Below are 13,888 nucleotides of genomic sequence, written 5' to 3' on the forward strand. Positions count from 1 at the left end.
TTCTGAAACATGTTTTCTTTTTGTTTAGTTTTAGAGTCAATATGCTCATCATGTCGTCTGTGAAAGTTGTGGTCTTGTGAAGAGGAACTAATTCATTTCATAATCACTAAAGACAATGTTAATTCTCTCTTTTTCTCTCTCTCTCTCTCTCTCTCTCTCTCTCTCTCGCTCTCTCTCTCTCTTTTTCTCTCCTCCAGACTGAACAGATCATTGTGGATGAGGCTAGAGGGAGGAACCAGTATGTGCCTCTCAGCCTGGTCAGAGAGAAGGGGACATATGGGACAGTGACGGTCAACTTTGAGGTGAGGTCACTGTAACAGTAACTGACCCCTGTTTGACCTCCCTATGGAGGTCAAACACACACACACACACACACACACACACACACACACACACACACACACACACACACACACACACACACACACACACACACACACACACCCGATACACACTTTTAGATAAACGTATTCCTGTCATTCTGATGACAATATGTGAGCAATATGTTGTGGTTTCTACACGGGCAGATCTCGGAAGGCCCTAACCCTGCCCTTGAGGACCTCAGGCCAGACCGGGGGAACATCACCATTCCACCTGGACGATCTCTGGTGGTATTTAGCATCCTCATCCAGGATGACCAGGTACCCTGTCCTCTCCACCCAATCTGTATGCTGTCACTTACACCAGACAGCTTCACATCAAACACATGGATCATCTGAAGCTTTCTTTTGCAGGCTAAGAGAACCCAGGGTTACATATCAGTAAACTATTGAAACAACACTATATAATTCCCATATTATGTACCTAATGTATCTAGTATATCTAATAATCATATGCACTGCTGCTACTCTGTTTATCATATATCCTGATGCTTAGTCACCCCTATAAATATTCAAATCACAAAACGATGTTTTAGAGAATAGGCATTGGTCTGAAGCCGAAAAAGAAAGGAAATTCACATGAGCACCACAATGCCTATACCACCCATACTCTACCAAGGTTTTCCAGCACACAGCTTTGACCTACTACAGTAGCTATGTTGGTATTATACTTCAAACTATGTGTAGGCAGGTTGCTTAGGATGCAAACCTTCTCAAGCAGCTAAATTAATATTCTTAGAGGAGGTATGCATTTGTACCGCATGCAAGGTACAGCATACAAGGAAAAGTATTGTATCTACTTTACCTTGTAGATGCAATGGCGTCAGAGAAAAGGGCAGACGTTTTACATGTCCCCAACTGATTGTGTTTTTTGTTTGTTTATAACTTATTTTTTGACTTATTTTGTACATAATGTTGCCACTACCGTCTCTTATGACCGAAAATTACTTCTGGACATCAGGACTGCGATTACTCACCACGGACTGGCAGAATCCTTTTTTTTCATTTAACGAGTCTGACGAGCCCGACGCGAACGATATACTACTTTCTCGGGAACAGGCCCAAATCCCCACGATTTGCGTGAAGAGGAGGCGGAGAAAGAGGGTCTGGAGTTCGGGCTGCCTTCTGAGAATTTGTAGGAGATCGAATAAACCCCCACTTCCTTTCGTTCTGCTAGCAAATGTGCATCTTTGGACAATAAAATAGATGACCTACGCGGAAGATTAAACCACTAACGGGACATTCAAAACTGTAATATATTATGCTTCACGGAGTCATGGCTGAACGACGACACTATCAACATACAATTGGCTGGTTATACGTTGTACCGGCAGGATAGAACAGCAGCGTCTGGTAAGACAAAGGGCGGCGGACTATGTATTTTTGTAAATGACAGCTGGTGCACAACATCTACGGAAGTCTCTAGCTATTGCTCACCTGAGGTAGAGTATCTCATGATAAGCTGTAGACCACACTATCTACCTAGTTTTCATCTGTATTTTTTGTAGCTGTTTACCTACCACCACAGTCAGAGGCTGGCACTAAGACAGCATTGAAGGAGCTGTATTCCACCATAAGAAAACGCTTTCATGTAGAGAAACTGAATCTGTTTTAACAAATTTCTATCAGCACGTTAAACGTGCAACAAGAGGGAAAAAAAACTCTGTACCACCTTTACTCCACACACAGAGATGCATACAAAGCTCTACCTCGCCTTCCATTTGGCAAACCTGACCATAATTCTATCCTCCTGATTCCTGCTTACAAGCAACAATTAAAGCAGGAAACACCCAGTGACTAGATCAATAGAAAAGTGGTCAGATGAACCAGATGCTAAGCTACAGGACTGTTTTGCAAGCACAGACTGGATTATGCTCCGGGATTCCTCCAATGGCATTGAGGAGTACACCACACCAGTCATTGGCTTCATCAATAAGTGCATTGATGACTTCGTCCCCACAGTAACCGTACGTACGTACATACCCCAACCAGAAACCATGGATTTACAGGCAGCATCCGCACTGAGCTAGGCTAGAGTTGCCACTTTCAAGGAACGGGACTCTAACCTGGAAGCTTATAAGAAATCCCACCATGCCCTCCAACGAACCATCAAACAGGCAAGGCGACAATACAGGACTAAGATCGAATCGTATTACAATGGCTCTGACGCTCGTTGGATGTGGCAGGGCCTGCAAACCATTACAGACTACAAAGGGAAGCACAGCTGAGAGCTGCCCAGTGACATGAGCCTACCGAACGAGCTAAACTATGTCTATGCTCGATAACACTGAAACATGCATGAGAGCACCAGCTGTACTTGAAGACTGTGTGTTCACGCTCTCCACAGCTGATGTGAGTAAGACCTTTTGACAGGTCAACATTCACAAGGTCGCAGGGCCAGACGAATTACCAGGACGTGTACTGCGAGCATGCGCTGACCAACTAGCAAGTGTCTTCACTGACATTTTCATTCTCTCCCTGTCCGAGTCTGTAATACCAACATGTTTTAAGCAGACCACCATAGTGCCTGTGCCCATGAACACTGTGGTAACCTGCCTTAATGACTACCGACCTGTAGCACTCACGTCTGTAGCCAGGAAGTGCTTTGAAAGGCTGGTCATGGCTCACATCAACACCATCATCCCAGAAACCCTAGACCCGGTCCAATTTGCATACCGCCCCAACAGATCCACAGATAATGCAGTCTCTATTTCACTCCACACTGCCCTTTCCTACCTGGACAAAAGGAACACCTATGTGAGAATGCTATTCATTGACTACAGCTCAGCGTTCAACACCATAGTGCCCTCAAAAGGACTACAGCTCAGCGTTCAACACCATAGTGCCCTCAAAGCTCATCAATAAGCTAAGGACCCTGGGACTAAATACCTCCCTCTGCAACTGGATCCTGGACTTCCTGACGGGCCGCCCCCAGGTGGTAAGGGTAGGTAACAACACATCCGCCACGCTGATCCTCAACACAGGGGCCCCTCAAGGGTGCGTGCTAAGCCCCCTCCTGTACTCCCTGTTCACTCCTGACTGCACAGATAGGCATGACTCCAACACCATCATTCAATTTACAGATGACACAACAGTGGTAGGCCTGATCACCAACAACGAGACAGCCTATAGAGAGGAGGTCAGAGACCTGGCCGTGTGGTGCCAGGACAACAACCTATCCCTCAACGTGATCAAGACAAAGGAGATGATTGTTGACAACAGGAAAAAGAGGACAGACGGGGCTGCTGTGGTGCAGGTTGAGAGCTTCAAGTTCCTTGGTGTCCACATCACCAACACACTAACATGGTCCAAGCACACCAAGACAGTTGTGAGGCCGGCATGACAAAACCTATTCCCCCTCAGGAGACTGAAACGATTTGGCATGGGTCCTCAAAACCTCAAAAGGTTGTACAGCTGCACCATCGAGAGCATCTTGACTGGTTGTATCACTGCCTGGTATGGCAACTGCTCGGCCTCTGACTGTAAGGCACTACAGAGGGTATTGCGAACGGCCCAGTACATCACTGGCGCCAAGCTTCCATCCAGGACCTCTATACCAGGCGGTGTCAGAGGAAGGCCCTAAAAATTGTCAAAGACTCCAGCCACCCAAGTCATAGACTGTTCTCTCTGCTACCACACGGCAATCTGTACTGGAGCTCCAGGTATAGGTCCAAGAGGTAGGTAACCGGTGCCCCCGCACATTGACACTGTACCTGCACCTATATTGTTTTTGTTTTTTACTGCTCCTCTTTAATTACTTGTTCCTTTTATCTCTTATTCTTATCCAATATTTTTGGGAAACTGCACTGTCGGTTAGGGGCTCGTAAGTCAGCATTTCACTGTAACGTGAATTCAATCCCACATGCCCTGATCTCATTCTACACAACATAACTTCCCTTGTGTTTCCATTAAATCAAGTTGAATTTTATTAGGCATATGCGCCCAATACAACAGGTGTACAACAGCACCTGTTGTATTCGGCGCATGTGACTAATACCATTTGACTTGATTTCATGGAAACACAAGGGAAGTTATGTTGTGTAGAATCAGATCAGGGCATATGGGATTGAATTCCTCTTTGAAATTGAAAGGAAAACATGGTACTGGAATGTGCAATGGCTGTCTGGTAGAGGAAATGGTTGAACATGTGCTATTATGTTGTGAAATGTATGACATAGTAAGGGAGAGGTTGTTTGACAGGGTCAGAGAGGTTGGACGGGTATTGGGTGTGGGTGGTATTTTGGGTGGGGCTGATGGGAGTTGTTAGGTTTGTAGGAATTATTTAAGGGTTAATTAAGATAATATAGTGGTATAGATAGGTTGTGACTGCACATTGTAAATATGGCACTGGAAAGAACCCTGTATATTGTATTTATAATTTGTGGGGGGGGGTTTCAACCTTGTTATTTTTTGTGTTTGTTGAGGTTAGAGCTTGCAAAAAAGGCAATTCACTGTACTTGTGCATGTGACATTAAAACGTGAAACTATTTCCATGGTAACACGTCACTTAACCATTGTTACTGTGATTTTCCTCAGATCCCTGAGGATGACGAGGTGTTCACAGTCAGGCTGACAGGTGTGGCAGGCGGGGCGGTCCTCAACCCCAATGGTAGCAGCGTGGAGCTGAAGATCCGCCGTAATGACAGCCCCCTGCGCTTCTCGCAGTCCCAGATGGCCGTGGCCGAGACCGCCGGGGTCATCTCCCTGACCATAACCCGCGGCCACCTGGCCGACCACGGCCGCTTGGTAGGCTCAGATGACACGGAGGTCTCTGTGGACTACGTGGTCGTCAGCGGCGACGGGGCTGGCAGTGCCACTCCGGCGGTGGATTTTGTGGACCTGCAGGCGGTGCGCACGGTGACATTTCCCCCATGGGTCTATGAGGCACGTCTGCTCTTCAATGTCAGCGATGACGAGGTTCCGGAGATTGCCGAGTCGTTCCACGTAGTGCTGCTGGAGGAGACGGTGAGAGGAGACGCCGTGCTGATCCCGCCCAATGCCGTCCTGGTCACCATCGAGCCCAATGATAAACCCCACGGGGTCCTGTCAATCAGTGGCAGCCCCCTCAACCAGCTAATCAGTATCAACGAGGATATGACTGACAGGTTGGTCAAACTACAGTTAGGAGGAAAATGTCATTGGATCAGTGTGTCATCTTATAACATGATTGTTTCCAAACACATTGAACCTCAACTGTTTCTGTGTCTCAACTGTCTTGTCCAAAAGATTTGAAGGTATCTCCATCGTGAGGAACGGCGGTAACTACGGTGACATCTCTGTCAACTGGACCATCATTCGGAACTCCAGCGACCGCTCGCCCGTGTCAGATGACCTGAGCCCCGAGGCGGGCACACTGTGGTTGACGGCGGGTCAGATGAGCGCCGTCTTGCCCTTGAGCATCACAGCAGATGAGCTTCCAGAGGAAGCAGAGGCCTTTGTCCTCCGACTGCTGCCGGACACTGTGCAGGGAGGGGCCGAAGTGGATGAGCCTATGGAGGTCAGTCTGGTCTGGCTACTCACACCTTAACTAGGATTTGATTGGTTAGGATTCTACTGCTGTTAATTGATTGATTGGATTGGTTGATTGGTCCATCTCTATTTTAAGTTTCAGCTCTAATACTAGAGGCTGATGATTTGTTTTGTATACAGAGATAAGGTTTTCTAGTATTTAAACCAGATATTATGTTCAGTTCTGTCATTTTGTTGATGCTGTTGGTTTTGAGGAGCTCTGTGTTGGCTGTTGTTTATTTGCAATTACACATTTAAGCTGAGGAAGACAGAAGGACAGACAGTCAGAAAGCTGCTTGTCAACCCTGGGAGCTTAGTGCCATGACTAACATGGGAGGGAGGGAGGGAGGGAGGGAGGGAGCAGGTCTACTACCCACGCCCTCCTGAGGAAGTTTGCGGGGGAGGGCTGCACTTGTGGGAGACACATCTGGAGAGCAGTCCCCTCCTCTCTAGAGGATGTGGTCGTGTGTGTGTGTGTGCGCGCGGAGGATGGTGTGGAGGACTGTGTGGAGGTGGGTGGCTGGAGACTTGGCATACACGCTGGTCCTGTACAGTAGACCCTATTAATACTGTCACTTCACACTGGGTGTTCCCTTAATGTGATTGAATGAATCTAAACAAAGACAACTGTCGGGGTTATGCCTGTGTCCTCACAAGGATAGTGAATCAAGGAAAATGTTAACAAGTGGGGACTTTTCACCCGTCGTCACAAGGAAAAAGGCTATTTTGGGCTTAGGGGTTAGGTTTAGGGTTAGGGTTACTATAGGGTTAGGGTTAAGAATGAGGGTCAGGTTTAGGGTTAGGGTTACTATAAAGTTTAGGGTTAAGACTGAGGGTTAGGTTTAGGGTTAGGGTTACTATAAAGGTTAGGGTTAAGACTGAGGGTTAGGTTTAGGGTTAGGGTTACTATAAAGGTTAGGGTTAAGACTGGGGGTTAGGTTTAGGGTTAGGGTTACTATAAAGGTTAGGGTTAAGACTGGGGGTTAGGTTTAGGGTTAGGGTTACAATAGGGTTAGGGTTAAGACTGGGGGTTAGGTTTAGGGTTAGGATTACTATAAAGGTTAGGGTTAAGACTGAGGGTTAGGTTTAGGGTTAGGGTTACTATAGGGTTAGGGTTAAGACTGGGGGTTAGGTTTAGGGTTAGGATTACTATAAAGGTTAGGGTTAAGACTGAGGGTTAGGTTTAGGGTTAGGGTTAAGACTGAGGGTCAGGTTTAGGGTTAGGGTTACTATAGGGTTAGGGTTAAGACTGAGGGTCAGGTTTAGGATTATAGGGTTTGCGGTGAGGGTTAGGGTTTAGGGGTTAGGGAAAATGGGATTTAATTTGGTCGCCACAATGATAGTAAAACAAACGTGTGTGTGTGTGTGTGTGTGTGTGTGTGTGAGTGGGTGTGGCAGTGTAAAGTCTTTATTATTGCCATCTTTGTCACAGCTTCCCATCTTGGCTATGTGTGAAAGGAGTGGGTAGATCCAACCGTTGTTTATGTTTAATGTATTAGAACACACACGCACACACACACACACAGTGGTTGGACTCTCAGCGTGTGGTATATGCTGCCATGTGTGTGTATACGCAGTTGACTAAGCACTGCTTATAAGCATTAGAAGACAACTCATATAGCTGAAGGAGTTAATCAATGCATATGTCAAGAGAATACAAATGATTTAACACACACTCCAAATGCTGCAAAGCCTGCAACACTTAAAACCTGTCAGACAGCCGTGATTCCTGGTCAAACATCTACAGTAAGCCCTAGTAAAAAAAGCTCATGAAAGCTATTCTTGCCCATTTAATTAAAGAGGATGCATCTCTAAAATTAGCCCAGGGTTCTTTCTTTACGACACAGAGTCTGATGCTTTCTCCTCCTTTCCCCCCTCTCCTTCCTCTCCCTCCTTCCTTCCACAGATGATGTTCTACCTCCAGGACAGTGATGACGTGTACGGCCTGTTCCGCTTCCATCCGGATGAGAACCAGAACATCCAAAGTCAGCCCGATGGACGCTTCCTGTCCCTTAGCTTTTTGCGGGAGGGGGGCACCCTGGGGGAGGTAGCCCTAACCCTCACTGCCCTCTACATCCCCGCGGGGCCCGTGGACCCCGGGCTGGCCAGGGACGGGGTGCTGAACGGCAGCTGCTCTACTACCGTGCTGTTCTCTATGGGCCAGGATCTGACCAGACTCACCCTGCCCATCCGCAACGACGCCTTCCTGCAGAACGGAGCCCACTTCCTCATCCAGGTGGGGCCAGAGGTCTCGGACGGCAACACTTCTGGGGCAAATACTGACCCAGTCATAGAAGCACTATCACAGGGAGTGGGACACACAATTCATACAGGGGAGGTTTCAAATACAATAGATAAGAAGATCCGCTTATTTAAATGAGTGTGACGACCTTAACGTAGCTCACCTGTGCTACTGTATGCAAATGTTTTCAGAAAGTGGTCAGCGACTCCAGCTTTGGAAAATGTTGGTTGGTTCTTAGTTTTGTCAAGCTTGTCCAGATACATGGTCCCTCATTTGCATGTGTGAGTGACTTGGACCTGAGAACTGTGCTCTGGCCTGTTGCCATGGGATCTGTCCAAGCATCCAAACAAACAGCCCTCATCAGGCAGCGCTTAAAAACAAACACAAAATGGAAGTACCTCCTTCACATTCAATGGGTCCCCAACTGCTCCCTCACACACACACACACACACACACACACACACACACACACACACACACACACACACACACAAAAACACACACACAAAGCCGAAAGAAGAAGCAGAATGACTGTGCTGAGAGGTCTTTGGAGAACGTCATTCATAGTGTAGTGAGAGTGTGAAGTTAAGAGAGCGGTTTATTTGGAATCATGGGGGGGTAAAGAGGTACAGTACTGTACAATAGAAAACGAATGCCTGAGAGAACTGCAACATTGCATTAACGCTTAACATTCTGTTCTCCACAATACCTGAATGAAACCCATACCTGTACTTATACAGTATACTGCCCATGTGAGAGTCATGTATTTATTTACGTTGTCTTTTTTTAAGACATTTTTCCATTTGGCTAACACAACAAACATGTGGCCTACGGGTATGAAAGTTGAGTCATGTATTGGAAGATGGCTATAGGGGATTTGTGCTTAGTAATCACTGCTGTCTCTCTTTCAGCTGGATAGTGTGGCCCTGGTCAGTATCTGCCCTGCCATCCCGTCTGTGAGTCCTCGCTTCGGAGGGGCACTCAACCTCACCCTCACAGTCACCCCCGACATCGCCAACGGGGAGATCGGCTTCACCAGTAACACCACGGTGGTGGTGTATGAGCCAGAGGACACCAACACTAGCACGGTACAACGCTAATCCTCTGTCTGCGTTGGTGGCACACATGTTAGCATGGCACGCTATTACGCTAACCATCTCTTTTTATCAATGACACACATATTAGCATAGTACGCTAACCCTCTGTATGCTCAATGGCACACCTGTGTAGTGTACCGTGACTCTGGTATGATCTGGCTAGAGATACTATATGTGTGGGGATGTTACTTGGATGTTACAATGATGACTTTACCACAATGAAATGTTTTTCAAATCGTAATTACTGCAGTTGAATGATCAATACACTATGTTTGAACAGCAATTTGCAGGTCTTGTTTCATGTAACGTAGCTTCAGTGCTTATAATGGATGGGCTTCTAATCCTACGAGTCAGTTTGTTCCTAATGTCTAGTGTGATTGCAGATGGTTGAGGGATAGGATATTCTTCCTCCTCCCACAGGTGATCCTCAGCCTGCGGCGGGACGGGACAGACGGAAAGGCCGTGGTGTTCTGGAGCCTTCGACCAATCGGAGATAACCAGGCTGACATCACCCCTGACGACCTGGAAACCCTGAGCGGCTCAGTGGTGTTCCTGACGGGACAGAGTGACGCCGTCATCAACGTCACCGTCATGGCTGATGATATCCCGGAGGTCAACGAGACTCTTTTCCTCACTCTGGACAGGTACTGGACAGCAACTCTGGGGAGCTTTTGGTTGACCAACATATTCTCATTCTGTTAATCAGTAGCAATGTAAATAAGTGCCTGTGTCTGATTATCCTCTGTACCACACGCCATTGCCATATGTCCTGGGATTTGAATCAGTAGCGTACAGTCCACTTGTTCATTTACTTAACAACAATGCCTGGCTGTGCTTAAAATTATTAAAGCAAGAAATAGTTTATTTTTTAATTAAGAATTGCTAATATGAGCAGTGAGACTAGGGTGTCACAAGGAAAGCCTATCCCTTACCCCGGTTCCTACCCCTACTCCAATTCCTGCCTGTCATCTGTTACTGACCTGTGACGGGAACATTGGCCCTCCCTCCCTCCCTCCCTCCCTCCCTCCCTCCCTCCCTCCCTCCCTCACCTCTCCTGCAGGGTGGAGACTCCGCGCTTTGTAGTGTACTTCGGGTAAGTGGCGAGTGGAGTGAGCCTGGACTTTTTGTGTGCTTTAAATCACGACTTTGTCTAGGGAAAAAGGGACCACTTTAGGATTTATTGGGCCTTTGGTTTGATGGGAAAGGGGGGTTGTTGGGGTGGTTTTGTGGGGGTGTGCATTGGGAAGAGAGGAGCGTGGGTGTGGGGAGTAAGGAGGGATCTTCTTTGTGTTGCACCTAATTTGAACCATTCTTTATGCCCTCCTGTAAAGACATCGGTGTTTGTATGCATGATGCGAGTTGGACTCAAGTGTTTGTTTGGTATGCTTTGCTCTGTCCAGCCTCTGCTTTTAATTTACCCTTTATGTGGCCACACACACACACACACACACACACACACACACACACACACACACACACACACACACACACACACACACACACACACACACCCACACACACCCTGCTCATCAGGGGCCAGGCTGACAGAACACACAGGCCCCCACCCTGCTGTGAGAGAGAGAGGCTCAGGGGGCCACTGAGTGACACGGTTAATCAGAGCAGCTCAAACAACAGGCCTCTGGTCAATACTGAACATGAGACAATACAAGGAATTTACTCATTCATTGTTTTTAAATGAAGGGTAAGTTGATGAAAATAGTTGATTTCTGCGGAAAGCTTTGAAGTGCATCTCCTTGTTTTTTTTACAAGCAATACACGCTGGCTGTTTTTAAAATTCCCCCACAACCCACATTCCCACTGAGATGAAGGACTGTGAGTTCCTTTTTGGTCTAGCCGCTGACTTCCCCGTCTGTGTTGCAGGGTTAACGTTGAGAACCAGATCCTGAAGCCTGGCTTCACCAGTCGCGAGATTGTCATCGTGGAGAACGACGACCCAGGTGGAGTCTTTGAGTTCTCCCCCTTCTCCAGAGGACCCTGGTACATCAACGTACGTCTGGCACGCAGACAGGCCTCATGACTGTTGATGCTCATCTGTTTCACCTACTGTGATGCGTGTCGAATAGCGTCTTGACCGACCAGGTCATTTTCGTAAACTACCAAGTGTTCTTAATGGATCACCTACGTCAATAACAGCAACACTTCTGACACCTAGTTTGTCCTGGTTTGCCCTGTGATCCTTTCTTTCTAGGAAGGTGAGGCGGTGGAGCTGCGTGTCATTAGGGCCCAGGGGCAGCTGCTCAAACAGCTGGTGCGGTATGTCCTCATGCCCTCGGGCAACGCCGAGTTCTACGGCGCCACGGGCATCCTGGAGTTTAAGCCCGGGGAGAGGGAGGTGCTGGTGGCACTGGTGGCAAGGCCTGATGGGGTCCCTGAGGTACTGCTACACTACTATCTGTCCCCCCTTCATGGCATCATGTATGTATGGCTTGGACACTCCCTCCTGACTGTGAGGGTGTCACTGGTCCTACTGTTTCCAGTTTGAAATGCCTTTGAAGTTCAAAATCAGTTTGCTGGTTTCGATAGTTTACATGTGTTCGACCTGTAGAACACAGTGCACAGATTACAGTGGGACAGTTCCGTTAAAGTGCCCGTGTTTATGTGTCTGTGTGTAGCTGGATGAGATGTTCTCGATGGTACTCAGCAGCTACAGCACTCCACCCAGTCGCCTTGGCAACCACCGAGAGGTCAACATCACGGTGCGGAAGAATGACGACCCCTTCGGGGTCATAGAGTTCGGCCGGTCTGGAGTGGCAGAGGCCATCAACGAGAGCAAAGGCTCAGAGTCTCACTCAGGTACAATGGAGCAGTGGAGGAACAGTGTCTTAAAACTCGACAATATAGTATAAAGAAAGTAAAATAACGGGAGAACATTTGTGATCATATTTTAAGTCATTTGAATTCTTTAGAATATGAGATTATCCAGAAACTAATAGGATTGAGTGTATTATATTGTAAATATTGTGTTCTGTTGTGGGTCTCCTTGGCAGTGGCCTATCCTGTGGTGAGGAACAGGGGTCGCTTTGGGGAGGTGTCTGTGTCCTGGGTCCTAGAGCCCCACATGTCTGCTGACGTCAGCCCCGACCAGGGATACGTTGTGTTTGCTGAGGGGGAGTATGTGAAAAACCTCACCCTCTTCTCTGTACCTGATGAGGTAAAGCCATCTCTCAAACGCTACGGTATTTGACCAGGGCTCTTTTACATAATGTGTATAATATCTATGTCAATAAAATGTCATGGTTTGTATGGTAAGAATAAAAGAGAGCCGCACACTCTAGGAGCTCAGATGCAAAGATTTAATTACCAACGTTTCGACAGCCAAGCTGTCTTCATCAGGGTATAATCACAAACAATGCGGGATGACTCATTTATGTAGTGTCAAAAGACACAGGTGTCTGTAATCATGGCCAAGAGTGGCCTAATATCATTGGTTAATTATCAAATATTAAAATGTTTGTATGTTACCTGCTATCTTTTCTACACATTACTTCATCTTTGCCTGACAATATTTTGTTTCCAATATAAGCTCCCAGAGGACATGGAGAATTTCACCATCACACTCCTAAATGTGACAGGGGGAGCAAGACTTGGGAACATACTCAACGCAAGCTTGCAGATAAACAAAAACGATGATCCGATTTACTTTGCAGGTGAGGATATCTTTGATTTGCTCCCTAGCGCTTTATGTAAAGCATTGGGAGTTTTTTCAAGCGCTGCTGTGTGTTAGCAGACATAGAGTGGATATATGAAGTGACCTAGTGTTTATGTCACGTGACATGGTGGTTATGTCAGTTGACGTAGGATGACGTAATTCTCTGTCTCTCTGTCCTCCAGAGCCTGTGGTTGTCAGGATTCAGGAGGGGGGTGTGGCCAACTTCACTGTTTTGAGGGCTGGTCCGGCTGACTTTGTTGCCACGGTGATGTATCGTGTGGACTATGGCGAGACGTCACTGGGTGACTTGGCCCCGCTGAGTAACGACACCGTGCTCGTGTTTGGTGTGGGAGAATGGTCAAAGAACATCTCTGTTGCTGTGGAGGAGGACGACACACCTGAGACTGACGAACTCTTCTACATCCTCCTCTATAACACTACAGGTGTGTAAAGCTGCCCCCTTTTCTACTCATTCAAACGAACGAGATACTTCTCCTGACCTCGTGACCTGAGCAGGAAGAACTCTTGAGCCCCAGTTTTTAACAACGGCTAGGTTCCAGAATGGTTCCTGGTCAGGTCACGTGGTCAGGAAAAACTCCTGGCCTTACTCACATTGTGTAGTGTGGAAGGTTGTCCAATCGAATTCCTGCTCTCAGTACAATAGCACAAATGACAAAGTCATTTTATAGACAACTGTAGTACGAAACAACCAGCCTCGTTACGTTGACTGTTTTTCCTCGTTTACTCGCTGTATCTCCAGTCTCTTTGACAGCTGTTTCTGTACATTGGTGAGTATCTGGGTTGATTAGCATTGAGTATTAGTGACCCTGAAAAGCCCCCCTAATCCCGGTATTGTGTGACACAGACAGGGATGAAAGCGGGTGGGCCTGTGGGGGAACTTAATTACCGAACTCAGACTCACTCTGCAGGCACCAGCACAAAGCCCGCCAGCCCAGTCCACGACTCCACTCCGCTGCCTGGCCTGGCTGTA

General features: G+C 47.3%; 1 protein-coding gene across 1 annotated transcript in view; it reads left to right on the plus strand.

Moving 5' to 3' along the window:
• Positions 1 to 13,888, plus strand: part of adgrv1 (adhesion G protein-coupled receptor V1) — a 202,966-nt gene that overhangs the window by 36,710 nt on the left and 152,368 nt on the right. Inside the window, 13 exon segments of the mRNA XM_064937880.1 lie at positions 198 to 302; positions 528 to 641; positions 4,917 to 5,485; positions 5,607 to 5,877; positions 7,795 to 8,124; positions 9,042 to 9,218; positions 9,648 to 9,871; positions 11,109 to 11,235; positions 11,437 to 11,622; positions 11,861 to 12,041; positions 12,236 to 12,399; positions 12,772 to 12,895; positions 13,080 to 13,340. Of these exon segments, the coding sequence (XP_064793952.1) occupies positions 198 to 302; positions 528 to 641; positions 4,917 to 5,485; positions 5,607 to 5,877; positions 7,795 to 8,124; positions 9,042 to 9,218; positions 9,648 to 9,871; positions 11,109 to 11,235; positions 11,437 to 11,622; positions 11,861 to 12,041; positions 12,236 to 12,399; positions 12,772 to 12,895; positions 13,080 to 13,340 (2,833 nt within the window).

The sequence above is a fragment of the Oncorhynchus masou genome, chromosome 25, assembly GCF_036934945.1.
Source record: "Oncorhynchus masou masou isolate Uvic2021 chromosome 25, UVic_Omas_1.1, whole genome shotgun sequence".
Taxonomy (NCBI): Eukaryota; Metazoa; Chordata; class Actinopteri; order Salmoniformes; family Salmonidae; genus Oncorhynchus; species Oncorhynchus masou.